Source organism: Calypte anna, chromosome 6, assembly GCF_003957555.1.
Source record: "Calypte anna isolate BGI_N300 chromosome 6, bCalAnn1_v1.p, whole genome shotgun sequence".
NCBI classification, from domain to species: Eukaryota; Metazoa; Chordata; class Aves; order Apodiformes; family Trochilidae; genus Calypte; species Calypte anna.
In genome coordinates this window covers 32,984,828-33,012,230 of record NC_044252.1, presented here as the reverse complement: position 1 = coordinate 33,012,230, position 27,403 = coordinate 32,984,828, and the positions used below count along the sequence as shown (strand labels likewise).

The 27,403-nt window shown below is 42.1% G+C and overlaps 1 protein-coding gene across 2 annotated transcripts in view; it reads left to right on the top strand.

Moving 5' to 3' along the window:
- Nucleotides 1-27,403, top strand: part of ADAM12 (ADAM metallopeptidase domain 12) — a 164,921-nt gene that overhangs the window by 37,852 nt on the left and 99,666 nt on the right. For both annotated transcript variants that reach the window (XM_030453107.1, XM_030453109.1), the window contains exon 3: nucleotides 6,458-6,531. In XM_030453107.1, the coding sequence (XP_030308967.1) occupies nucleotides 6,458-6,531 (74 nt within the window). The remainder of the gene's footprint in view (nucleotides 1-6,457; nucleotides 6,532-27,403) is intronic.

Sequence of the window (27,403 nt, the reverse complement as noted above, 5' to 3'; positions counted from 1 at the left end):
TTAAGTGGAGGCCTGTTTGGGATAAATCACAACAAACAAGAAATGAGTACGTGGTGGTTTAGGTTTTTGGGGGTTTTTTGGCTTTTTTTTTAGTTTTATTAGTTGTTCTTAACACAAAACTGAGTTCACAGTTCGGTGCAGTCAGTTCCAGGCAGTCAACCCCTACATCTTGTTTCATTTTTCCTTTCTTCCTTCCTTTTGGGATCCATCCATCAACCAAACCACCCTCTCCCAGCTGGGGAGCAGACTCCTTGCAGGTCACCAGGCTCACAGAAACGTGTCAGAAATACTCACCCAGCCCTGGTTTGTGCTGGTTTCCCATCCATCCTGCTCCAAAAATAGAGGAAGGACTTGGATACCTTCAATACCTTGGCTGGTTGGTGTTAGAGCACCAAACCCCATCCTGGGAACAGAGGGTGGCAGAACTCACTCCCCTTCTTCCTAACTCACTGCTGGTTGTGTGCTCTGAGCTGGTTTTTAGGAATCTTGGAAAGATTTTCTGTTTTGTTGTGCTTTCTTTCAATGGTTTGCCCTGCAACAGGAGTATTGATTTGGCCCTGATTTTAACCTATATTGCTCAGCAGATAATTGGGGAGCTGCTTTAAAAGCCAAGGCTGCCCTATTTTCTCTGCTTAGATTTAATTAAAAAGAAAGAAAAAACCACATTTTACTATTTATTTATTTATATATTTTTAGTAAATTTCCATTAGTCCCCATGTAGCTGGCCAAATGCACAGAAATGTGTTTTCAGTGCAACTTCAGTGTCTGATAACACAAATATGGTGTAAACACTGAATTCTGCTTTCATTCCTGACACCAAATAAATTCAGAGCATTAACAACTCAGCCTCAGAAGATGAAGATTCCTTGAAAGCATCAAACCAGTGATTTTGGATTGCCTCCTGAAATATTTGGTCCGTGATGTTATGACATTCTGAGCATGTTTTTAGCTAGCTGCTTCTTTAATTTGGAAAAAAAAAAAAAAGTCAATCATCAATGGGGAATGCCTTGCAAAAAGGACATAGCTAAATTATAAGCATGGTTTCCCTTTCCCAGAGTAGTCATGGGCTTTGTATTTCTGCATGGAAACCAGGGAACTGTGCACTAGAGCTCTGTAGTTTTATTGATTTTTGGTCTGGCACAATTAACTTCTCAGTTTCCTCTTTCTGGATTGCTATTTGCTTGACTTTTTAACTCTGGATAGGGATCTTGGGACACCAACAGTGAGGAAAGAGTAAAATCCCTTCATTGGGATTTGTAGAACCTTCAGCAGATGCTGCAAAATAACCTGATGGCCAGAGGCAGGAGCTGCCAGGGGTACAGGGCCACTGCACCCCAATAATTAATTTTTACTATTTAATTAATTTTTTTTTTTTTTTTTTGGCTTAATTTGGGTCATTCCCAAGGTTGTCCTGTTGCTCTGGTTCTATGATTGTCACCTGAGCTCCATGGCCTGCTTTTCCATCCCTGTAAGGAAGGCAGGGAAGGGGCAGAAGAGGTTGTCCTTGCTGTAGGACCTCCTGTGGGATGGTTTCTGGTGTCTCTGGTGTGGGCAGCAGCATAGGAAGGAGGAAAAGAAGAGGGTGGAAAAGCCTAACTACCTCCCAGTGGTTGATTTGTTATGGAAGGAGGAAAGGAAAAGGAGAAGGAAAATTCAGATTGGAAATTTTGCTTTCCCATTGGAAGAGCCTTAGGTTTGTTGGTTCAGTCAGCAAGAAAGAGTCTGCTGGTTCTGTTTCCAAAAAATCACTTTATATCTTAAAGTTGGGAGCAAGCTACTTTGGGTTCCTACATTATTGCAGTGGCTCAGCCTATTGTTAAGGGCTTGTGATTCTTTGCTGTGCCAATAAAAAAAAAAAAAAAAAAGCAAAACACAACAACAGCTAAAACCCAAGTGCAAACAATTCTGTTCTCTTTGTTGCTGCTCATTATATTCAGCAACAGGGATACATCTTGTCATTTGACAGCAAGGAAAGCCCAGCTGAATCTGATGCCCTCAGGAGCTTGCAAAACATTAGGAATTAAATGTTTTCTCATGTCCCCATCAAATGCCACCTGGTTTTTGGAGGTGTTTGCAAGCAGCACAGTCTCTTGTGCTCACTTCTAAACTAAAAGAAAAGGAAGAAGCACTTATTGATTTCCAAGTCCTGTGTGCAAATTACAGTCTTTGCTGCCAGTTGTAATTATCTTAAGTGTCCATTGCAGACAGCTTGCATTGGTTGGACTGAATTCCAGTTATTTTGGTGAGATCCCCTTGGTGGCTTTATTCCTTAGAGATCTCCCAGCTTCTCCCTCTTTGTATCTTACAGATAGAAGATTCATTTCAGCCCAAAAATGCAATACTGTAAACACACCCTTGAGGCACCAACACAGAACAGCAGTGTGTGAGAAATAAAGGGGGTGGGGGGAAAAGGTATTTTTACACAAATAGCAGAAAATGGGCTGGGATTGTTCCTATTAGCTCTTCAGATCCAAGCAAAAGCATCCAGGTTTTTGTGGATGTAACTGCCTGATGTGTCTCAAAAGTCCTTCATTTCCAGAGCTGGGCTTACAAGATAACATAAACTTACAACTCTCACCTTTTTTTTCATGTTGGAATTTCTATTTTCAGGAGCATAGAGGAGAAAGCAAACAGGAGCTTATCCTCAGGGTAAATGTTGGTGCATTCTGCACAGTTTAAAAGACTGGATTTTGCTCTACATTGAGTATCAGAAGCCCTGTTGCATACAGCTAATTGCAATCCATAATTCTCCTTATAATTATAATTTCTCCTTGCCATCTTGCCAATACTGACCTATTTCAGACTCGGGGTGTCCCACCACTTACCTGCCAGGACACTTGGTGCAAACTGTGACCAGGAATGTGGGTGTTGGTCCTTGTCACCTGGCATGTAAAGTTGCCCCTCTTGTAAGGTTGGCTCTAGCAAAGTTATTACCAGCCCTGGAGGGACTGGATTAACCAAACCTCCCTATTTCAGCCTGCCATGCTAGGGTATAATTTCAGCTTTATGAGCAGAGAAGCAAAGTCATCCCTTTTGGTTCTATTTTTTATGCTGATCTCTGGTCTCAGATGCTGGATCTGGATATCTAATACAGCTGAAAATGCTTTTCTCTTTCCAAATGAATTTAAGCTGCTTGCTTGAGTTTCTTTACACTCTTCCCATTGTCTGTAGACATTTCATTTTATTTCTATTATGTAATTGCTTGAATATGTTTTTTTGAAGTTGTACATGCTGGTCTAACTCATGAATCTTAACCCAGTAGAATCCTTTATCTTTGCTAGAGAAGAAATTGCCAAGATGCTTGAGTTAGCACTGACTGACCATCAGTTTTCTGTCTCCCTGAATGTCAGAAGAGACAAATCCAAGCATTCTATCCCAGTCTCCACACTCAGTATCAAAGGAAAAGCTCCCAGCACAGCACCATGACCACAGCTCCTGCCAGCCCAAGGGAAGAGATGACCCAAAAACCATTAAGGCTTTTTCCTAAATTACTGTGAAAAAAAAATAAAATAAGAAATGCTCCGTGACAATTCCAGCAAGGGCATCACAGTTTGGTGTCTTGATTATTCTAAACAGAAAATATAAACTAATGGTTTGGTACTTAGAGTAATTCCTGCTTCATCTTGCAGCTCAGTTTTGAAGGTATTGATTGGAAGGGGAGAGTGTTCTGGTTCTTTATGAGATTCAGGATGAGCTTTTAAGGTTTTGCAGCAGAACTGTGCAAATAATTGATGGGAGGCTCTGCCACCACTGTAATAACAAAGTAAAAATCCTGACTGTTTCAGAGGAGTATAGATGAAAAAAAGGGGCAGAAACTACTGCCAAAACCTAAAGCACCCTTTCAGAATGATATTTATTTTTCTTTCTCATTAGAAATGCATCATTTTAAGTGCCTCTGTGTTTCCCATCCTCACACCACCTGAGCAGTGTGTAATTTTTACTGTATTTATGCTTAGAGCTGCCAGTCAGAATAACAAAAAGTCGAGTTTTATCTCTTCCCAGATGGCAAATGAGGAAATGAGCCATTTGTTTGAAGGAAAAAAAAACTTTGGTAAAGTAAGAATCTGAACCTGGGTCTCATGCAAAGCTGTCCAGCACCCCAACTGGGGACATCGTTGTGCTTGATGACAAGAAGTTTCAGCTTTAGGAAGTCTCTTTGAGATATTTCTGTCTTGTCTCAGCCTGGCTTATTCTGCAGCTGCTTTTTTAACTTTACAACTTACTGACATCAATTGACTGTCAAATCAGCAGTGAACTCATGAATAAACATAGTTAGCATTTACATATTAACAGAGAGGCTTCAGCTGAAAAGAATCCATTTGTGTTACAGCAATATCAATTATTTACTGTGCTGTATTGCAATTAATTGTATTTTACTCTCTCCAAAGTCTACACTATGTATATGTGAAGGGGTTTGGAACCAATGCACTGATATTAAATTGGTAATCAACACTGCTGCTAAATATTCATACCAATAAATGACTCCCATGTGCTTGCTCAATGCCAAGGAGAGTTTGAAGAGTTTAGTGGGATTTAGTTCCTTTGAAGTTTACCTAGGTGCAGAATTTCCATATTGTTGCTGGGGTTTGAGGAGAGAGGGGAAAAACTGTTTGAATTTTCAGGAGCAGCAGGGCAGGACACTTAGGAGAAAGCAATGGTATCTCAGTCACAATCTGTGTTTAATAAATGTCTGGGAGTGCTGGGGAGTTGTCAGCTATTTTTCTTTTTTTTTTTATTAGCAAAATTGCAATGGTGTTTAGTCTATGACAGCCTCCTCATGATTTCACTTTTAAAGAAACATTTTCCAAAGCATTTTAAACTCAGGGCATCTGGGGGGTGGGATGCTCTGTTCCTCACACAGCCCTGGACTCCATCCAGGCACTGCTGTAGCATTGGCAAAAACCTGGCACAGTTTTTAAGGAATCAGTTAAACACTGTAACCCTAAAACTGTCCTCCTGTGGGATTGCAATTGGCAGGGAAAAATCATCAGCAAAGTGTGGGGAGGGTACCAGGAACCACTGATTGATTGATTGATGGAGCTACTGTTGGAATTTCAAAACAAGGAAATACTGCCTTGCAATGTAAGGGGAAGTTTGTTTAATGAAATGTAAGTTGAGTGTAAACAGTCTTGAAATATATGTGAGTCCTCAGCCTTTTGGATTAAGAGGAACCAGCACAGCATAAACTCATTTGAAGGGCAGTTTCAAGAGCCTGTGCACAGCCCCTGCCTGCAAACAAGTGTTGGAGCCTTTTTCCTCTGAGGGCACATGGGTCACCAGGCTTTTCTGATGCTCTTTCACAGCTTCAACCCCCCCAAAAAAAAATTACCTTTGGATGTTTGAGGTGAAAAAAACAAAAAACCAACTTGTTTTATAAGCAGGGGACCAGGCAGATGAAACCTGCATGCAGTCATGATGGTGCTGAAAATGCAATCCAGATGGCCCCATCCCTGCTCCACACTGGAGTGCAACTGGGATTTCCCTGTGCTGATGTCTTGTTTAGAAAATTCTCTCAGAATCCTTCTATAGGATTGTACAGATGTACAGAATGTATATGTACATTGTACACGCGGACAGATGTATAGAATGTATGTGTACGTTGTACAGATGTATAGAATGTACAGATGCTTTGCCCGTTGTTCTCACAGAGACACTAAATAATATCACTGACCATATTTCTAATTACTTCAGCAGCAATTCTTTCTTTTTTTCTTCTTAAGATAGAACTTAATTATTCCTTCTAGAAGTTTAAAATACCTATTAAAATATTTTAGCTGTTTATAGGGGAAAAAAGTAGTTCAGCATGTCTGTACCTAATGTTTAGTTTCCACAGTGGTCTTAGATCAGATGTAGAGTTCTGCATGCAAATATTTAACATCTTCAGCTTGAAGGGGAAAAGCATTTTGGTTAGAGCCAGGATGCTGGTCATGATCCCAGCACTCCAGATCTGCTCTTATTGCAGGTGGTACCAGCTTGGAATGTGGATACCTTGAACAGAAAATGGTCATGCAAAGCCCAAACCCAATTACCTGTGCCTCACTTTGAATATTAGTAATAATAATATGAGATTCTATTGGTGTTTGATGTAGTTATGCTATTTTATGGAGAGAAAGAAGAGAAAATTCAAGGCTGTATCAGATGCCTGATGTGTGCTGCATCCTGATGCTTCTCCTCCCAGGCAAATTGTGCTCCCAAGTGATGCTGTTGCTTTAGGGAACACCACAGTGTCTGGGAGCCCTGGGTGTGAAATCCTGCAGCACTCTGCTGCCTTTCCCTGTTTGTTCCCATGCAGCTGAGCACCCCAAGCTGTGACCCCGCAAATAATTCCCTCTGTAGCTGCTTCCACCTCCCAAGCAGAGCCTGACCCTGCCATGGCAGCTGTGTGCCCAGCTCCTTGGTGAAGTTTGATGATGAGTTCTGAGGCTGGACTCAGCCCACTCTGTTTTTCCTTTTTCAGAACCACCCAGCACTGCTGCAGTTTGTGATAGAAGCTGAAAGGGAACATCTTGTCATCAATCTGGAGAGGAATGAGTAAGTAGCATTATTGCATGTTCCCTTTCTTCTGGGGCTTCTTCTGAGGTTATAATTTGAAAATTGGTGGTTTAAAAGTAACCTGAGGTTTAGTTTGCTGCTGGCCCCTTACAGACCAGGCCCTTAACTAGAGAGTTTTGTTCCAGTTTGGGTTATGTGTGTTTGCTCAGTGCAAGAATCTCAGTGCTCATCTGCAGTCATGTGGCACTGAAAATGGACATGCTGCCCCTTGGCTTTTCCTGTTGATCATTACTTGCCTTTGATTTGGGTTTGTCCTCCTTGCCTGTGGTAAGCCCTTCTATATACAGTAATGTGGAAAATCCTACAGTCTTTGGAACACTTTTTTTTTATTTTTTGAGGGCTCATCCCTCATGATGCTGCCTGTGACCTTGGTTGCTCCCTGCAGTGGCCATTGGCATCTGCTCAGGGGAGATGAGTCAAGCATCTTGGCCTGAGCCCTGCTGGACTTTGAATCAGGAGCTCACTGGGTTTGCTGGCAAGGAGCTGGCGGTGTTGGGCACAAGGTCCATGGCCAGAACTGGGCTTGAGCCCTTGTTAGTGGGCTGTAAATGTTCCATCTTCTTCCATGTGTTCTTCACAGCTCCCACCCGTGTGTGGAAACATTCAGAGGGGATATCAAGGGCTGGTGTAGAGACATTCCCATGGCAGAGTTGTTCAGCAGGGGGTACAGAACCACAACAGAAATGCAGTCACTTCTCTGCAAGTCAAAAAAGTCTTCACCTGCTCTCTCTCAACTGTTCAACTGCTTTTCCTCCAAAAGCATCTCAGGAATATATTGTGGGGATCCAGATCTGCATAAGTACATGCTGCTTGTCAAAGGAAAACCAAAGATCACTTTCAGCCTGGGGAGAAACTTCTTGTCAAAGCTCTCAAAGATTTCTCTGTCCTGTTGGTTGCCCTGCTGTGAGTTGAAAGCAGCAGAGCTATTTTTTACTGTAGGGAGGCCAGAGACATAAGCAGTGCAGCTTTATGTGTTAAGAGGAAGGAATGTGTGAGTGAAAGCAAATGTCGAAGGGAGTCTAGGTACGTGCTGGTGATGGACAACTTCAATGGGACAGGATGGGGCACTTCTTGAGTCCTCTGTTGTAAAACAATGCAGAATGTTCTTTATTTCCAGGCATTTGGATGAACCCCAGCATTACCCAGCTGGGAGAAAATTCAGTTCCCTTTTATTATTCAGCATCAGGCCCAAATTTTGTGCTTTCTTGACATGATTTTTAATGCCCCGTGGTTATTCATTTCCTGTCCTTGAAGGGCGTGTAGATCCCCCATGCTAAAGTTGCTCTGCTCCAGCAACTAGAGGAGAATTTAATTCCTTTAGTAAACAGAGATTTCACTTTATATTCTCTTAATCTTTGGCAAGGGGTGTGCCTTCCTCCAGGAATGGGAAGTATGCAGCAATTGAGGAAACTCTTTACATTCCATGTCAGCCATTAAAAGAACATAGAGGCCTTGCTGAATATCCCAAAGTGTCTTGTACCTGTAATAAAGGCAGAGTTAGAGAGCTCTGAGATGAAATCTCCACCTCTTTGAGAAGCAGGATATGAAAGTGCAGTAAATTGCCTCTCTGAGCATCTGTCTGATTAACCAGATGTCAAGATAAGAAACACAGCATTTATCAGTGACTGGTTTTGCCTTTACCTGTCTCTGTGTTGGGGTGTCCACCAGCAGATTTGTGTGTTCTGGAGGAGCTGTTTATGGTGTTAACAGCTTGAGGATGCTCCTCTTAGCAGGAGTTGGAGGTGTTATTGTAAAACACTACTATTGCCCCTGTTTGGAATTTGTAGCATATGCAGCAGCTCGTAGATCTCAAACCTAAACCAGGAGAAGTTGGTCATGGGTTTGCAGAATCATTTCTCCCTTTTCTCCAGTATTACTGACTTGGATTGGCAGAAGAAATAATGCTCTGAGTGGTGCAGGTCCTTCCAGAAGCTGCTTTGGTGCAGGTTCATGGCATGAAAAATAGTGCTTAGGAGAGAAACGAGGGGATGAGTTTCTGCAGAGCAGAGGATGGGGGATAATGTCTGGTGGCAGTGAGCCTGGTGGGACCTAAGGTAGATCATGGGCTCCAGAGCTGTCAGAGAGAAGGTCCTAATTTACCTGGAGGTGGAAGCAAAGTTTCCATGCTGCTGCTCCTGCCTCTGGGTCCCCAAGGCTGCAGAGAGGAGCAGCAGATGTGCACACTGACCCTGTCTCCTCCAGCCTGCTCCAGCTTTCTGATGCTGGCATGGAATGTGCAGCCCAAATATTCTGCAAACATTGATGCTGAGTGTTGGAGCAGCCATTGAATCACCATGCTCTAGAAAGAAGCAGGGCACTAAACACAAACACCTTTTTCCTGGACTCCTAAGTGACAACACATTTGAAGCTCTGCTATCTGGGCTGTTATTTTCCTGTAGTTTCATGTAAAGCTTGTTATTGCTTGGAGGATGGGGGGGTGGGGTGGATGGGACCCCTACATTATGTAATTTCTGCATTGGGTCATGTAAAAAAAATTTCTAAAAACTGGATGTGATTTTCCATGGTTAGTAGAAACAGCTGCTTTGAGTAGTTTTGACATGAAAATCCATTTCTTGAAAACCTTAGAGATTTTCCCGACCTTGAGTTATATTTCCAAACACGATTCAGATGCATTAGGCAACCCCAAGTGGGGGCTGATGTGTTAAACCATCTGTTATCTATGGAAATATTTAATGTCAGTTTGGTGTTTTCTGATAGATTGACTCAGCAAGATGTGTTCAGATGTATGGGGCAAGATGTTCTAAGTTAGTTCTGGAAGAGTTACCAGCACCTAACTTCACAGTTTAGGGTTTGAAATCTTCTCTATGATTTCCAGCTGTTTAGTTTACTTTGGTACATGTTCATTAAATACCTTAGTGATTAATTTCCAGGCACTGCATGTTTGTTCTTGCAAAAACAAAATGATTTGCTGTGAATTCAACTTGTCAGTCGTGGACAACCTGCTTGTGTTGGGAATGCATTTCTTACTGGGATTTAGTTGCAAAATATGATTGCACTCTGGAGAACCTTAAGCTCTGTAGTACCTTAAATGTTGTAGAAACACTTGTCAGATGGAGAGATTTCCAGAATCAGCAAATCATTGATCAGCTGTAAAATAAACCACCCTTCAGAGCAGCTGCCTGTGCCTTGCATCAATAATACTGATGCTCTGCTCTTCTGCAAGGGGCACAAATGTATGCACAGAGACAATTCCTTTCAAGCTGTTGATGTGGGTCTTAGAGGAAAGCAGGCTTACTATTGTGTAAAGGAAACAAAACCCCTGTAAGATTAAATCTGGAGCTGGGGAGTGGAACAGTCTGTGACTACTGGCAGTATTTCTGCAACTGGAAGCATTTTATACCCTTGTCAGAGCAGGGAATGTATGCAGCAAGGTATTTAAGTGCTGGTTTAACTTTAAACATCTGAGTAATCCAGGTAAAGTCAGCGGAGTTACGTCTTACTCAAAATTAATTTCATGCTTAAGTGATTTGCTGACAAAGGTCATAATTATAAATGTCAAAGGAATCTAACTCTGAGCAGATGTCCCAGAGCTTTCTCAGTCCTGACTCCTCTGTATACCTGAGCTGATGGCAGATAGAGATAAAAACCTAAGATAGAGATAAAAAAAAAACACCCTATGTGAGGGCAAATGTGGAGGAAAGATGGCATTGCCCTGGGGACATCATCACCTGCAGCATCTCTTGTGTGTCTGGGACAGTTTTGCTTCTGGGAGCTTCTTGCTGAGCAGCTCTGCAGGTAAAGGGGCCATTGGCAGTGTCCAGGGCAACATGAGAATGGAAAGAAAAAAGGATTTCAAAGAACTGGGTTTCATTATTCATTTCCTCCTCGTTTTAGGCTCTTTTTCATCAGGTTTATAACAGCGGCTGTAACAAAGCAATAAAAAAAAAAAAAAAAAGAATATAGGAGGTTAGATTGCTGCCTTTTATTCCTCCAATAAAAATTCTTCTGTGTTATCAAGAGGCAAAATCCACCACAGGCCTTGGTGTAAGTCTCTATCATATCCTTTACATCCCCTGGGATCCCAGAGATGTCTGGAAGTTTAGAGCATCTCTGACTGTCTGCCTTGCACATTTACCACTTCTCCATGGAGACACAGTACCAGGGATGCACTGGGATGTAATGGTCCTGTATGGGAGCTCACTGGGTAAGCTTAGCTCCAGGACAGAGGAGGGTCCAGCAATATCCCCTCATCAGAAAACAGGCACTAATTCTTTCTGACATATCTGAATAGGGCTGCTGATTGGTGTGCAAGCAACATTCTAGCTGGATTCATTTCACAGGGAAACCACCCACTGCCAGTGCCAAAGAAAAGAGCTGACAAAATCTGTTAATGAATTGATGTGCTTGTACACAACCAATGGCTCAAAATACAGATCAAGGAGACAAATCTAAACAAATTCACACCAAACAGAGAAATGAGACACCTCAGAATATATTTGTTTTAATTCTGTGCTGTAACTCAGCCAAAAAAAACTGTGACCCTGAACTGGTTTATCTGCAAAGGCTGGAGCTGGCAGCTGTACTGCAGCCTTTCAGTGTGAGCTGGCAACTAGGGGATTGCTTTAATGCAAGGAAAAGTTTGACTTAAACAGAAGTAACAATTTTTCCCCCTCTGGAATGGTTTACACCAGGCTGAAATGTGGGAATTCAGCTACTGCAGCTGCAGATTGATGGGATCAGTCCATGGGTCTCAGGGTCCAGGTGTGTGCTGTAACCTTTGGAATAGGGTTGGTGTGGGTGCTGAGATGCCAGGATTTGTTCTGTAACTGAGTATTAGCTATGGTTGTGAGGTTGTGTGTTGGGCTGCCTTGAGTTGTGATATTTTGGAGCTGTGTGTTGGACTGGAAGGTTTCAGCTCCAGCAGGAGAGGAATTGCCCCTTTCTTGATGGGTTTTCCCTCCCCTTAGATAAAAAAAAATCAGAGAGGGTATTTATGGGCTGATATAAGGGGCTCCTGGAAGTGGAGAGGCTAAAGACTGGAATTTGTATTCTTGTGCCAAATGCCACATTCCCAACACCATCAACCTTCTTCTCTTCCCATGCCCCATAAAACAGGGGGATAGTGAGGCTGTGCCAGGTGCCCTGGGGGAAGGAAAAACTGTCCTGTCCACAGCCCAAACCCCATCTCTGGGGCAGGATGTGGGAAGGGGAGGTGATCCCCTTCCTCAGGTGGGAAAGCTGGGGAATATTCAATATCCAATATTCAATGGAAGTTCAATATTATGTGTGTAGTGCAGAACTACAACGTGCAAAGAAAAAAAACAATCAGAGTTTGATGAGCAGGGCAGGTAGTGTGCTCTCTGTGCCAGTGTTTTCCTGAGAGTGGCTTCCAGGAATAGATACTGTAGATAATAGATGGATAGATAATAGATAATAGATGTAGATAATAGATTGTAGGTATTGTAGATAATAGATATTGTTTATCTAACAATAACAGAGAGGGAAACATCCTTCCTGGTACAATAAATACAATAAAAAAGTTCCTGCTTTAGATTTCTCTCCCTAGCTGTGCTGCAGCAGGAGAACATCTTATTTGCAGAGTTGGGGTTTTATCTCTCCCTTTTTACTATGGGGTGGGGGGTGGGGGGGGGGGGCAGGGTTTCCTTTTGACACCCCCAGGCATAAGGCTGGGGGCAGAGCTGGCTGGGGAGGGCAAGAGGAATGTATGCAGGTGAAAAGTAGTGATCTGGGGCTGTAATTAGGGTAATTAGGGGAGAGAGAAAGGCCTGGGGCAATAGGATGAGGTGGAATGGCTTTAAGATGAAAGAGGGGAGACGGAAATGGGATAATAAAAAGAAATTCTTTGTTGTGAGGGTGCTGAGCCCCTGTGCCAGGTTTCCCAGAGAAGCTGTGGCTGCCCCATCCCTGGCAGTGTCTCAGCCCAGGCTGGATGGGGCTTGGAGCAACCTGGGCTGTGGGAGGTGTCCCTGACCATGGCAGGGGTTGGGATTAGATGATCTTTAAGGTCCCTTCCAACCCAAACCAGGCTGTGGGTCTGAGTTTCCGGGATACTTTCCATCTCCCAGCAGTGGGCAGATGGCAGCCCACGTGGCAGAGAAGTTTTGTGCCCTGAAGGAGTGAGGGCCCTGCAGCCACCACTGAGCTGGGCTGTGGGTTGGCAGGAGGAGCATGAGAGCATCCAGCTGGACCTGGGTTGTGCTCACAGAACTCCTGAATGTTCCTCACATGTTTCTGCTATCTGGGAAGGTTTCAGATTCCTTTTGTTTGATTGTTTTTTTTTAAAGTTTGTTTCTAAGAAGAGTGAGCAGAGTTTCAATAAGCAGTGAAGGAGAAGCACTGGATTCTGCTTTGCATCCCTGTGTGCCTCAGCATCACCCGGGGGGTTTGGTCTCCTTGTCACAACACAACTAAAGATACCAGGCCAAAACTGAGAGGATTCTCCTCCTTCTCAGAAACACTTGTGGATATTGTTTTCTGGCTTCAAAAACACAGGGAGGATTGTAAATGAGGTTTCAAGTTAAAACTGAGGCTGAACCTGCTCTTAATGAATTTTATATAAGATATTTTTACTTTCATACTCAGTCCTGGGAGCCCAGTGTCTTTGAATAAGGGCAGATATGTGCCAGTGTGTCCAGTTTCTCTCTTTTTGCATCTAGGGGCATTTTGCTGGCACACACTTGGTTCCTAGGATCTCAGCTTCTCCTGGAGGCTTTGCAGAGAGAACAGAGTTGCCTTCATAAAATTCTACAGGGAAAGATGCCAGCTATTTGATTTGCTTATAGTGTTCACCCTTTCACTTGTTTATTTTTAGGGGTTTAGTAAATAGAGAGTACACTGAAGTACAGTTCCTCAGACAAATTCTCTGTTATTTTATGTGGAAATGGTGTATTGAAAAGGAACAATTCAGTTCTGCTCATAATCCCTGTCTGGGATCCAGCTCCACATCCCTGCTGGGCACAGCGTGTGCCTCCCAAAATGGGCACTGACATCCCATTTTTTTGACTGATCTTCACCAAAAGTAGTCCTGTACCTGCTGCTGACCTTTCTGGTAACCTGTAGGGAATCAGCCCTAGAAGCAATATTGATCTCCTTGTCCATGTGTGGTTGCAGGGATCCCTGCACTTGTCCTCCCAAGTCACAGCATCCCCGACTGGGTGGGGTTGGAAAGGACCCTAAAGCTCACCCAGTCCCCACTCCCTGCATGGACAGGGACACCTCCCACAGCCCAGGGTGCTCCCAGCCTGGCTCCAGAGCTCTTCCATCCCCTCTGATCAACCCCATGGCCTCTGGACTTGCTCCAAAACCTCCATGTCCTTGTGTTGGGGACCCCAGAGCTGGACCCAGCACTGCAGGGGAAACTCCCCCACTCTACACCCCCATGACTGATTCCTTCCCCTGCATCTTGAGTCCCATTTCTGCAATGCAGGTTTGTGTCTGTAGATGTCCAAAAGTCATGTAAAACAAATTAATCTCCAGTAAAAAGTCATGTAAAACAAATTATCTCCTTGAACATCTGCTCAGTCCTTCCACACTGAGATGAGCACAAACTGCACATCTGTGAGAAAGAGCTGCACCTGATCATTTCTTTCCCTAAACCACTTATATTTGCAAGTGACAAGAGTGTTTCTGTGTCAGGTTGCTGCTGCTTTGTCACCTGTTTGTGCTGTTGTCCATCCTGGTAAATTTCCCTTCCCTGAGTTTGCATTCCTAGGGTTTTAGCTGAGTGATGGGTTTATCAGAAAGGAGAGAACTGCAGGAGGGGGATGTCCCATGTCCTGGCAATACATGGCTGGGTTGGTATAAACTGCCAATGACTGCAAAATGTGAGGTTCTGATTAACCTTCTCTTTTGCTGTGGAGTTTAGGAGTCAAGATTTTCTGCTCCATCATAATTTTAAAAAAGAAACGAAACACCAAAAGAAAACCCTAATAATATTGCCACGGTCATGGCAATGCCTCAGGTTTGGTAGCTTTGCTATGATGTGGGCATGGAGTTCTAGTACAGAAGGTCCAAGAAGACTTTTCTTTTTAGCACACACTCCACCTCAAGCAATTTGTATTTTGAGGTCCTGGAATGTTGTTTTCCATCCTTGTAGCCTTAAAGCAATAAACTTTTATGAAAAACTGAATGTAGGAATATTTTTAAGGGGCTACAGAAATTAGAAGTGTTTTGGTGGAGAGTTCACACCTTAGTTTCCTTTCCAAGTCAAAAAAGAAAAGAAAATAAAAAGAAATTGAGAATGGGAGCATGCACAAAAGTTGTGATCTAGTCTGGTTCTCTTAGTTTAGTTTTTTTTTAATTGTTTTTTTCATCTTTCCTTCCCTTTCCCTTTCTCTTTCCCTTCTCTTCTCTCTTTCCCTGCTTTACAGAGATCAGTGAGCACAGACCTCTTCCAAAAAATATTTGGGTCCTCGTGTCTCACAAACTCAAGGGAAAGAGAAGAGCCAGAGGGAGGGAAAAATTAATGCCCCACGTCAACAGGAGAAGAGGATGATCCCTGGCTGTTTCTTTGGGTAGGATCTGGTTGAACATCCCTGATGTAAGGGTTTCTTTTACATTTTTTGAAAGAGGCTTGTGTGAGTCAGGCAGCAGGCATGTCTGCAGGGCTGCTGGCTGCAACAGCTGGTTCTCTGCATCCACTTATGGAAGGTTTTCCTCTTTTAAAAGAGAAAAAAAAAAAAAAAAAAAGGAAAAGAGAATATAGACAAAGAAAAAGGCAAGAAAAAAATTAAGAAAGAAAGAGAGACAAAACCAGACACAAGGTACTTAAGGACAAGAGTCTCTGTATGGGGCTGGATTCAGAGGAGAAGCAGATATTTTCCTGGATGTTCAATCTGAGACTCTTTCCAGAAAATGTCAGTTCCCATCCAAGTGACAGAGCAGTTTCTCAGGGCTGCAGAGGATGGCAGAAAATGCTGCTGAAGAAATAGGAACCCACTTGAAAAGTGCAGTGGGGATGGGAGGTGCTGGGGCTGCATCCAGCTCTGCCAGCCCTAGACCAGGGCAGGTCCCCTTCCCAGAGAGGGAAATACCATACAGGTCTATTATTTCTTTCATTTCTTTCAAGCAGAGCCTTGAAGATTAATTTGTTCACATTTTAAGATGAAAAGTTGCATATGAGCCCTAAGGTTTGTAGTATCAGCCAAGAGGGATGATTCAAAAAGCAGAGTCTGTGTGAAGAGGCTGAATGTGGAGGAAATACATATATGGAAACATAAGCTTGGCAATAAGACCCTTTTTCTTTTTTTTTCTCCCCCTCTTTGATGTCTGGCCTCAGTAATCCAGACAGATTCCTTCAAGAAATTTGTCCAATTTATGCCTGTGCTTTTATCTTACTACCTGCTACTTGTTCATTTGAAGTACTTGTGGAAAAAAAAAAAAACCAACACCCCAGCACCTGGCTGTGTGCAGAAGTGTGGTTTTTGGATGAATAAGGTAACTGGAGTATACTGTAACACTGGCCCTAAATGGGACTGGTTCTGGCAATTTATGTTTCCCAAGCCCTCTGGGGATGAGAGCAGAGCTTGCCTGCTCCTCCATCTGACCCACAGATTTGCACTTTTTCAGTGTTCCTTAGTCCAGGAAAAGCACACTGTCCTCTGCCTATCTGATGCTCTTTTTCCCCCTCAGGATAAAAAAGGTTTATGTTCAGTTACAGCTCTGGTTCTGCTTCAGTTTCTGTCATGTTCTGTATTTTTTCTGTTGCATTCTGATATCTGTCTTTTGCTAGTGCTTATGTGTAAAAATCTCTTACTAAAGTTTTTCTGTAAAAAGAAAGAGTGATCAGAATAAGTTCTGGCTCCAGAAAAGTTGCAAATGACATTTAGAAATAAAGCAAAGCAAGCCTCCAAGTCAAATTTAATCAGAAATACACATATGCAGCCCACTCTGACTTGAGTGGAATGGTTCCTGATTTACACGAGGGAAGAAGTTGATAGATATGGGTGTTATTTTTATTCTGGATATTAGGAAAAGATTAAAAAAACCTCAGCATGCTGAATGGGAATTGGGAAATAGAACTAGAGATATTTTTAACACTTATCCTTTACTACATCTCTGAAAAATGTGGAAGCAGTTTTATTACATGGAAAACATGTTTTAAAACATGGAAATAGTTTTATTTACAACATGTACAGCCCCTCAAGTAGTGCCTATTTTTTTTTTTTTTGTCTGCCACCTTCTGTGACTTGTATCCATGCTATTTACAGACAAGTTCTGCCTCGTCTTCTCCACCCAGGTCCTTACTTGCCCTTCCCACTCTTCATCTCTTCCCCTTCCAAGTGAAAGGAAACTCCACATTTGCTGCTCCCCCAAATCCTTGATTCCTGGTGTAACAGTGAGGCAGTAAATGGCTTCTTATCAGTTTTGAAACAGCAGTTTGGATAATTCCAAGCAGATGTCTCTCTCTCTCTCTCTCTCTCTCTCTCTCTCTCTTTAATCAAACCACCAGTTATTTCTTGGTCAGTGGTGATTAGCTGATTCTTACATAATGAGAGAGTGTGGTTAATGGCCACTTAGCTGGGGGTTGAACATGCTGAAAAGAACAGCTTAGCCCCTGGAGAACAAGAGCCTGATGAGCCAGTAAAATCAAGCAAAAATGGAATGAGTCTTCATTATGAGTCATTAGAAAAGATGACGCTTTGGCGAGGGGATGAAATATCTTTGATGAAGACCAGTTGTAAAAGCACAGCTTAATGCTTCATGAATGTCTTGGGGTGACTCAGAAATTCAATGTACACATTTGTTCCCTTGTGGTGCACACTGAGCCCCGTGCAGCACAGTTTCCTGTCTCAGCTCTGTTCCCTGGATCTGGGTTTTAATAAATAAAAAAAAAATTACATTGTTCCAATCATGGGCTGAAAGATGAGTGCAGGATAACTCAGCAGAGGATTCCAGATGAAAATCAGAGTGTTCAGACCCACTGCTTTTGGCTGGGAAATGGGCAAACCTCCCCTTATGGGCTGGCTGGTGCTTCTTAGGAGGGTCAGAATTGGATGAGGTTTGAAACTGAGCTGGTTGGAGGCTGGATTGGAGTGGTGGAGGCTCCCATGGTTTGACTTGTTCCACAGACCCATCAGACCACTTGGGCAGTTTCAGTTGAGCAAATAAAAATGTAATTTATGAAAGAGCAGGGATTTAAAATGCTATACAAGCAATGAAAAATAGATCTCTTATCCTTACCTAAACAACAAAAGCCCCCACTAATGCCAAGGAGATAATGTCATATTAGATGGGCCATAGCATTGAGGCAGCATGAAAACCAGCAATGATTTTAACATAAATGCTTCTGAAGGAAATATATTTGGGGAGGAGAGGAAGAAATGTGATAAGAAGGGATTTTTTGTTTTGTTAAAGTTGTGGGTAGCTGTTCATGGCTTCTGAAAATAAAGCAATCAAAAGCAAGTAGCTGCTGCTTTCACTGTTCCTTGTATTTAGGTTGAAGAGGAGTAGAACAATCTTGGTTCTTAAAAGAAGTTGCATCATCTTTAACAATCTTCACTGCTTTATTTTGTGGATGCAATTTGTGGAAAATGAATGTATTTCTAAACTCTTGTAGGGATAATGCTCAAGTGAGGCAGGCACTTGACTTTCTTTGAGCTCAGGGGTAGAGTGATTTAGCATGATGATCTTTTTTTTAAAAAAACCCAACAGTCCTTGTTAAGATATTTTTATTTAGTAGTGCATGTTTGGTCTCTTAAAACATCAAGTGCTGTTATTTTCAGAAAGAAATAGGTGGGTTTATAGAAATTTAGATGAGTACCCACCAAAATTACAAGCAGCAGTTCCTTGAGAGGAATCTCAGGTGCTTGGGTGTCAAGAGGGATTTATCTTGGCAAAGCTTGTGCAAACTCTTCTGCAAGAAACAAGCATTTCCCTTTAGCTTAGCAATTCCTGGAAGAAAAATAGTCACCATTACCTAGGCAGCAACAGGGGGGGCTGCTTTATTTTTTATTTTCCGGGGGGTTAATTTGTTTACCTCGTTTCCACACCTCATAATGGTTTCATTCAGATCCCTGGCAAAGTCCCACAGACTTTCTCTTCTTGTTACAGCAAACCCCACATGGTTATGGACCCCAAACCTTGTTAAAACATGGAAGGATACACTTGCATCTTCAGTTTTCTGCTGTCCCAGGCACCATTGCCCCCAGCAGTGAGCCCCAAGGTGTTGGGGTCCAGCAGTGAGTCAGGGGGAGGAAGAGAGCCAGCAGCAAATATATATCTTTAATAAGTAATGAATTCACTTAGTAGGAAAGGGCAGGGTAGAGAATGAATTGTTTAACAGATTAATGTGAATGTCTTTTATATTTTATAAACCTCTGAAATCCCTGGTGTGCTGAGCCAGGTTTTGTTTATGTACATGGAAACATGAAATCTTTTCCAGTCCCTGTGCAAATAACACAGAATTGGACTTCATTACACTGGCTAATTTAACAAGTCCTAGGAGGCTTTTTGTTCCTCAGGAATAGAGGAGGAGCCACAAGCCCCAGAACTGCTGCACCAGCACAATCTCTCTGAATGAACTCATCTGCCTTGCTTTCTGAGCTCCCCATGAAGGGCCTGAGCCCAAAATGAGCAAAGATTTAGGGGGAAACCCAAAATACCTGAGCCCTGGTGCCAAACTCCTGCCCAGCTCTCCTGCTCCAGACCCTGATCTTCATTTCCAGACAAATAGGTGGAAGCATCCAATTTGGTGAAGCTGGGAGCTGCAATGAAGGGTGTGAAGACCTTTCCTTTGTAATGAAAAGCATTAAAATTCTAAAAGTGGGGATTTATTTACCTCTTGTAGCCAGTGGATAATCATGGGAAAAGGGAGGCATTCTAAACTGCTGATATTATTGCTGCTATGCCCCTTAAATAGAACTAATGCAAGCAGTGCATAAATATTTTAATGGCTTTTTACAGTATTTCTTTAGAAAATGTTTAAAGAGCCACCTAATGTCAGACAGAGATACTTCCTATGTAAACCCTTGTTAATTCTCTTGTAATGGCTTTATTAAGCTCTAATTGAATATTGATACATTTAGCAGCCTTTAAGCATCCTATTTTCTTGAAGTTTTACACTCCCATATTGATAAGTAGCACAATGTAAGAGCACTGATTAATTACATCTGAGCTTAATTCTATTTGAACTCCTTCAGCCCGGAAGATAAAATGTTAGTACAGGAGAGCTCTCTTTTTTGATCATCTCTCTGCCTTTTACATGCATCGTTTGTACCACTTAATTTAGGTTCATTTCCATTCCCAGTATGCCCAGTCAGTGAGCATGATCACACCCTCAGAGCTAAGGGGGGCCTAAATATTTCACTCTGTGAAACATTCTGTCTTTTATCTCTTCTGTTATGAATAATTTACTTGTTGGTGCAGCTTCAGAAGCAAATCCTCTCCTGCAAAGCCACATATATATTTTATTGGGAAAAAACCCAAACCCTAAGTATTACAGTGATAGGAGCTTTCTCCTTGGAAACTGGGCATCCAGGAGGAGAAGTCTGCAGAGAGGTGGATTCCATGTCTTGTGTTGCTTTGCTTAATGGCCAGCTGCTTCTCTTCTGTACTCCCACAAGAAGCACTGGCATTACCATGCATATTTAATCACAGCATGGTTGCTTTTCTCATCTCCAGCATCCTCCTTTGCTTCTCTATAAGCATTTTTCACAAAGTTCAAGCAGGGTGAAAATCACTTCAGGAGCAGAGGGACTGGGGAAGGTGATGGAGTTGACTGAAACCACATCTCTAGGGCTTCTGTTCCTGTTGGGTTTTTACACAGGTCAGTTTACTGAGGTGAATTTGGTAGATTTCCATAATATTTATTCACTTGTTGTTAAGGCACTTACAGGTGTAGCAGATTTATTAAGCTAATTTTTCATGCATGTATCCATTCACATGGCTGGCTGGAACCATAATATTCCACATTCTGGAGGAGCCACTATAAACCTTACAAATCTTCAGGTCAGCAGGAAAATGGTCTCATTTTTGGCTGCAGAAATGAAAGGAAAAAATCCCTCTTTCCCATAATCCTATTTTTAAAAGAAAGGTATAGGTTTTCCATCCAGGTAATGCCTTGGGGAGAGCATTCAGCCCCCACAGCACGTGTTTTGCAGGAGATTCACATCCTGAGATCTGATCTCAAACCCATGGGTTTTGCCTTGTTCCCTGAAGACCATGCAAGGGCACACATGGCTGTGAAAACTCAGGGCAGAATAACTTTAAATCCATGACAAGCCAGGCCCCAGTAAGATGAAACAGTTTTACATTACTATTTTGTGAGAAATGAATGTGTTTTAGTGAGTGCAATCTACAGCCTGAGCCATCCTTGGCTTCCAGGTGAGAAGCTGGATTAACAGTGCAGTGGTAGAGGGAAAAACTGTCCTGATGGTGAAAAGGACAATTTAAAATTTAGCTTTTGTGTACTAAAGTATTTGGGTATTTTCAGTTTTGGGAGTAACTGAACAGAAATGCATCTCCATGTGGATGTAGAACAGTAATTGACTTTAGGCATGGACTGGCTGGAAATCTCTAGATCTTCTAGAGCTCTGTGTTTCTAGCAGAAATATATTTGAATATAAAACACAGGGTGTTTAAATAAGACTCCTCTTTTTGCTTTAACAGTTCTGATGAGGCAATGGTAGAGAAACCTTGTGGTGATGAAAGACTCTGAGGGAGGAGCTGGATGTAGACAAAGAGCAAAAATGGATATGGGCAAGTCTGGGAGGAAGTAGTAAGTGAGTACATCATCACTGATGATTTAGAGGGAAGGGATAAAGTCAGGCAAAGGAGTTTGTGAAAGAGCTGAAGGTAGTACAGAAGTTGAAGAGGCAATGTTGATAGCATAAGAGTAAGGAATCTGGGAGATACACTCTGCTGGGTTTTGCTGATGCCACCAGATCACTGATAACCCTTTGGTCCAAGCAATGGAACAACCTCAGGAATGTGATTGCCAATGAAACTATCAATAGAACTAAAATATTCCAATGACTGTGACCCTGGAAGCTGCACAGCAGGTACAAGTTAGAGTGCCCAGCTGGAATTGGAAGAGGATGTGGAGAAACTGTCTTTCCCCTCAGGAAATGATGTCAGGAATGAGTTGGATAAGGAAACCAACCCGATCATAATCCTTCACTGAAAATTCTACAGGAAGAGTAGGGCAGGTCAAGGGGACACATTATTCATTTCAGGTCACCTTAACTTTGTAAAACTGTAACACCACGACCAATTCCTGTGTGTTCTCCACTATTTTCAGGTGCCTAAATAAAAAGACATCTTTAAAGAAGAGAAGAGAGAGAAGGAGACAATAGGTAGCAAAGGGGGAGAGTAGATTGGTCACAGGGTAAATCCTTTGCTCTACAAAACCTGTGTTAAAAGAGAAAACTACTGGAAAATATGCCATAACAGAGAAGTAATATGAAACCTGATACCTTAAGAGACTTGAAAATACGCTGATTCTGTAATAATGTGTAATTTTTATTTTCCTCTGGGGTCTTGAATAAACAAAGTCATTGGTACCAGAGTTGACTCACTGATTTTGGTCCTCAAAGCCTGCACAGAAGAGGAGGAATTTCTGTTTTCTGTTGGAAAATAGAAATATCTTAGGAGAGATAGAAACACAGGATTCAGAAGCACAGGATTTTCTCAAATAAAACATAGACAGGATTATTTGCACCCACTAGCAAAAAGATTGGCAATGGTGTTGAGTTGAGGAAAAATTAGGAGCCTTCAGGCTTAGGGAGAAGGCTTAAAACTGAAGTGCTAAAAGGGCTGTGCTGGTTTGGCCTGGGGCAGAGTTAATTGGTTTCATTTCCCTCCCTTGTCATTCTTGTATTTTATTTCCCTCTCTTTGTTCTTTGCCTTTTTATTACAGTTTAGTAGTAGTAGGGTATTTATTTAGTTTTTATTTATAATTGATGAACCATGTGGGGCTTAGTGACTGGCTGGGGTTAAACCATGATTCCAGCCCCATCTGGAGCTTGGGTAAGCTCCTGCCCTCTCCCAGGTGCCCATTTCAGAGGAGAATGGGAACTCCACTAAGAAATGCTCAGAGAAGAACTAATGTACTATTCACAGCCTTTAGTGAAAGTCAATTTTAATTTATTTCTGTGTATTACTAATGTCATTGCATGAATCATTGCAAAAGAGATGGAGAGAAGAGCAAAAAAAAAAAAAGAAGTTAAATTGGAAAGGCCAAGCATTTTTCATACCTTGTCAGTTATGACATTTAATCCTAATTGTCTGAATTTGGCTGATTTTTCAATTGCCTGAGTTTAGCAAGAGTTATGTTGTTGCTAGGACACAGCCTCTTCGTGTCACACATCTATCATCAATTTAAAATAAAGATTTTAAACATTGATTCTTATATTTACACCCAAATATATGCTGAGGAGCAATGTCCTAAAGGCAGGAGGACACACAATACCCTCACTCTGAAAAAAAGGCATCCAGTGGTGGTTGAGAGATGCTTCTTTTTCTCTTCTCTCTGTGGATAAATAGGAAGAGGAGCTTGCTCTACCCTCATCCTTGTTCCCTGTGATTCCTTAGTCATGGTTTGTTTATCATTTTCGTGTTCTCAGTGGTAAATTTGATTTGTTCTGTTTCTATTCTGTTGCATGTGAAAGCTTTCCTGGTACCCTCTGCTTCTGCCACTGATTTGCTTTGCTCCTTTCATAAAAGGAACCATTAATTTTTCAGAACAGTCACAGATACTCTGCTGATTCCACATCCTCTCATGAGGAATCTCTGAATTTCTTATTTTCTTATTGTCACAGCAGAGGGGAATTCACTGCACGTGTCCATATGGACCCTGAGCCATACGTGTAGAAATCTTGTTCTATGGTACATGTGCTAACTATTTAGTGGGGACTTCCAAAGGAAGGAGAGATAGAGTGTCACAAACAACAGATATAAACAAAATATCTCAAAAATGATAATAAAATAGAACAAAAAGGGGGTAGCTGGATGAAAGCCTCAAGTTAACAAATTAATCAAAGTACAGCATGTGGGGCTCCAAAAGAACAATAATGAGTTTTCACTGAATAGAATTTTTACCTGGGAAATAAGCAGATCATTTAGATCATAATTAAGCATTTAATTTCTCAACATCATAGAGAATTTTATTTCAGAACTGGTAAAACTTTTGCTTCATACCAACTTTTCTGTGGGAACTTAGGGCTTCAGCCCAGCCTCAGAGTGCAAGGCCAAGGCCATAGCAAAGTGTGGGAATGTCATTTATCTTCAGAGTCCATGAAAATGGGAAAGAAGCTTGAAATTTAGGGTAGCAGAAGACAATGACTTTTTTACTAGGGCCTTTTGGGACTTTTTTTGAAGTCAATTTTAATTTCATTTGCATGAAATTAAAGAAGGTCTCTTATAAATTTATGTATGAAGCTCTGGCAATCCACATCATTTTGGAGACAAAGATTTAAAAGATTTAGAATGTGATACTGGAATAACATTTTGTAGATATATTGCTAGATCAAAGTCTGTTGATATTAATAGAAAATCTCAGTTGTCTTTATCTTTTCCTGGAGACTTTTTTTTTTTTTTTAATTTCTTTCCTTGAGCAGTCTCAGGCAATCAGTGGTTCAGCAGGATTTTAGCATGCCCTGTGCAGGGAAGGGTAGAACTCTCTTTTCAGACTCTTTACTGCTTGATGCTTTTAAAAGATTTCTCCAAATGGGTGCTTTAGAGGTGAGAATCCAGTGCAGGGGAAAAAAAAGCTCCTTTATTCAGTATGAAAGCTCCAGAGGCCAAAGGAGCAGATAGACATTTAATGATGTACAGAGAAGCTCTTGTGCTTTGAGGGGGGAGAAGGGCCACAGTACAATTTCAGATGCCATGGAATAATGTAAGCAGTAATGTTGTGTGCCAGAAAAACATAAATGGATGATGTTCAGCTCATAAAACCTGCTCATGTTATCACCCTTGGCTAGCATTACTGACTTAGCTTGGGGTTTGTATTAATTATTGAAAATTTGTGCTCCCCAGAAGACTGCTCGATTATTACAAATGCAGCTGACATCTTGCTGCTGCCAGCACCTTTTTAAAACAAATTCCACCTTTTTGACTTCTTCTGTGGTTTAACGTAGGCATCAGCTTGCCAGAATGTCTCTGTGTGTTGGGGTATCAGGCAGCATAGCAGGGACAGGCACAGGGAGCAGCACAGAATCACAGAATTTTTAGGGTTGTAAGGGACCTTTAAGATGGTCTAAAGGAGGCAGAGCTGAAAAATAAGAGGAAACCAGCAGAACAGATCTGTCACTGACAAAAAAAATCAATGGCCTTGCACCAATTTATCTGGGCTGTGTTGATTTCCAGTGCCTGGTGATCTCCTCCAACAGGTAGTAGGAAAAGGACATCAGAGTAGATCTAATGACCCAGCATTAGTCTTTAGGTTAATGATGAATTGACCTAGTGCTCATTTTTGTTTGATAAATTTACAGTGGTCATTTCTAAAAATGTCCCTAATATCACCCCTGGTCTGTAGCAATATCAGCAGTGTCCTCCTGGCTTTCTTCAAGCATCTCTGGCTTCTGTTCTACTCACTTTAAACACCTCTGCATCGTGGTGTGCTCAGTAAAATGTGCTCTAGGCTTCTAGGTTCTCTCCTACAGCAGTTAAGAAGGAAATAAATCACAGGTTGTTTACACACTGGAGCTATCTCTGTGGTGACAGAATGGAAGTAATGAATGATTTCCAGAACATCTGGATGGACATGGATGAGGATGAGCAACTGTCCTGTGTCTGGGTGCAACTGGAATTTATCTGGATGCAGTTGTACTTCATGTCTGATCAGTATTGTATCTAAATGGTTATCTGTACCATTGTTTGAACAGAATACTTTCTATTTTAAAAATGTCTATTTACTGTGATAGCAACATAGGATTTCCTCTGGGATGTGGAGGTGGATGAGGAAGCACAAATGTCTCCAGATGATTTGACTTTCCTGGTGTTTTCTGTTGCTGATGGAGGGAGCTGAGGCACTGGCAATACCTCTGAGCTTTCCTGCTGTGGCACAGCACTGTTAGGTCTTCTGACCTTCTTTTCTGAAGGTGTTTTATTGTAAGATTCTGAGAATTTCTCAACCTGAGATGAATGAAAATGATTTTATGTACACCCTTCCAAAGTGAAGATTTCTTGGAGGTGTTCCCTTCTAGTCCTGTATTCCTGCATTGCTGTTTTGCAAACTATGATGTTACGTGATGTTATCAACAAAAATTTAAGGGTGGAAATGTGAAGATCAGGGACACAGAATACTGGGTCAACCTTTGTGGCCTCTTGAACTCTGGTGGTATCTGAGCATAGAAACCTCCCTGAAAGCAAAGCTATGATTCATTTTTCATGTGTAACAAGGAAGTCTTTCTGGAAGTCTCTTATCTGGATAGAAAATATATACAATAATACTTTTAAAATATATATAAAAATATAAACTACATACTTATGACCCTGTACTCAGCCCTGGTGAGGCCACACCTCGGGTACTGTGTCCAGTTCTGGGCCCCCAGTTCAGGAAGAAGATTGAGGTGCTGGAGCAGGTCCAAAGGAGGCAACTGGGCTGGTGAAGGGACTCAAGCACAGATCCTATGAGGAGAGGCTGAGGGAGCTGGGGGTGTTGAGGCTGGAGAAGAGGAGGCTCAGGGGAGACCTCATCACTCTCTCCAACTCCCTGAAAGGAGGTTGGAGCCAGGGGGGGGTTGGGCTCTTTTCCCAGGCAACTCTCAGCAAGACAAGAGGGCAGGGTCTCAAGTTGTGCCAGGGGAGGTTTAGGTTGGAGATTAGAAAGAATTTCTTTCTGGAGAGGGTGATCAGGCATTGGAATGGGCTGCCCAGGGAAGTGGTGGATTCTCCTTCCCTGGAGATATTTCAAAAGAGCCTGGATGTGGCACTCAGTGCCATGGTCTAGCAACCGCAACGGTGGTTCAAGGGTTGGACTCGATCTCTGAGGTCCCTTCCAACCCAGCCAATTCTGTGATTCTATGATACTTTATCAGGTACAAATTATCTATAGATGGTACTTTACAAACGCAATCAAGATTAACATTTTATTTTTTCAACTTGTCTTGAACTTTCAGAATATCATTTGTCACCTGGTGTTGCAAGAAAACATTTGTGCCAGATTTCATTGATCAGCCAGTATGGATCAGTGCTAATGATGTTAACCCAGGAAGAGAAGTCAGAATAAACATTAAATTATTTTTGTGTCTGTGCTGGTGTCCATGCAAGCCCTGTGAGGTGTGATGGTGACTGATTTCTTCAGGGGAAAATATCTTTGAACATAATGTTGGATCAGTTCCCTGCAATCTGTCTAAGTCAGGCTTTCAATATAATTTTCAAGCATGTTTCTTTGAAGAAAATATTTGACCTAGAAGATCATCATATGTCACTGTCACAATTATCATTCCCTTGATAATGAGCTGTGTTTATCCAATTGCTGGCGTTCTCTTGAATTATTCCTCACTGGCAGGAAGCTGATGCTTTGGAAATGCAGTTCTGGCAGGGGATTCTGTGACCTTGAAGGACAGACCTGAAGTTTGTATTTATCTGCTCTTTCTCCAGAGGCCTTTTCTGAGGCTGACCAAGTGATGTGTAGGACCTTCCTGGGGACACATGGGGACAGGAACACAACCTGTGCACTTGTGATGTATAAATCAGAGCCTTGCAGGGGTTGCTGGTCCTTCTGTCTGTCATTACAACAGGTCCCATGGTGTATAGTGGTATTACCAAAAAGAGGTGGGGATGGGGGTGTCACCACCTCTCAGAGAGGAGGAAAGCTGGGCCAGAAGGGAGAACTTCCACCAAGCCTTTCAGCAAGAGGAGCCTGACCTCCAGTGCAGTTTTGTTATGGCTGAGGGAGGTTCAGCAGATGTCTGTGGTTGTCAAT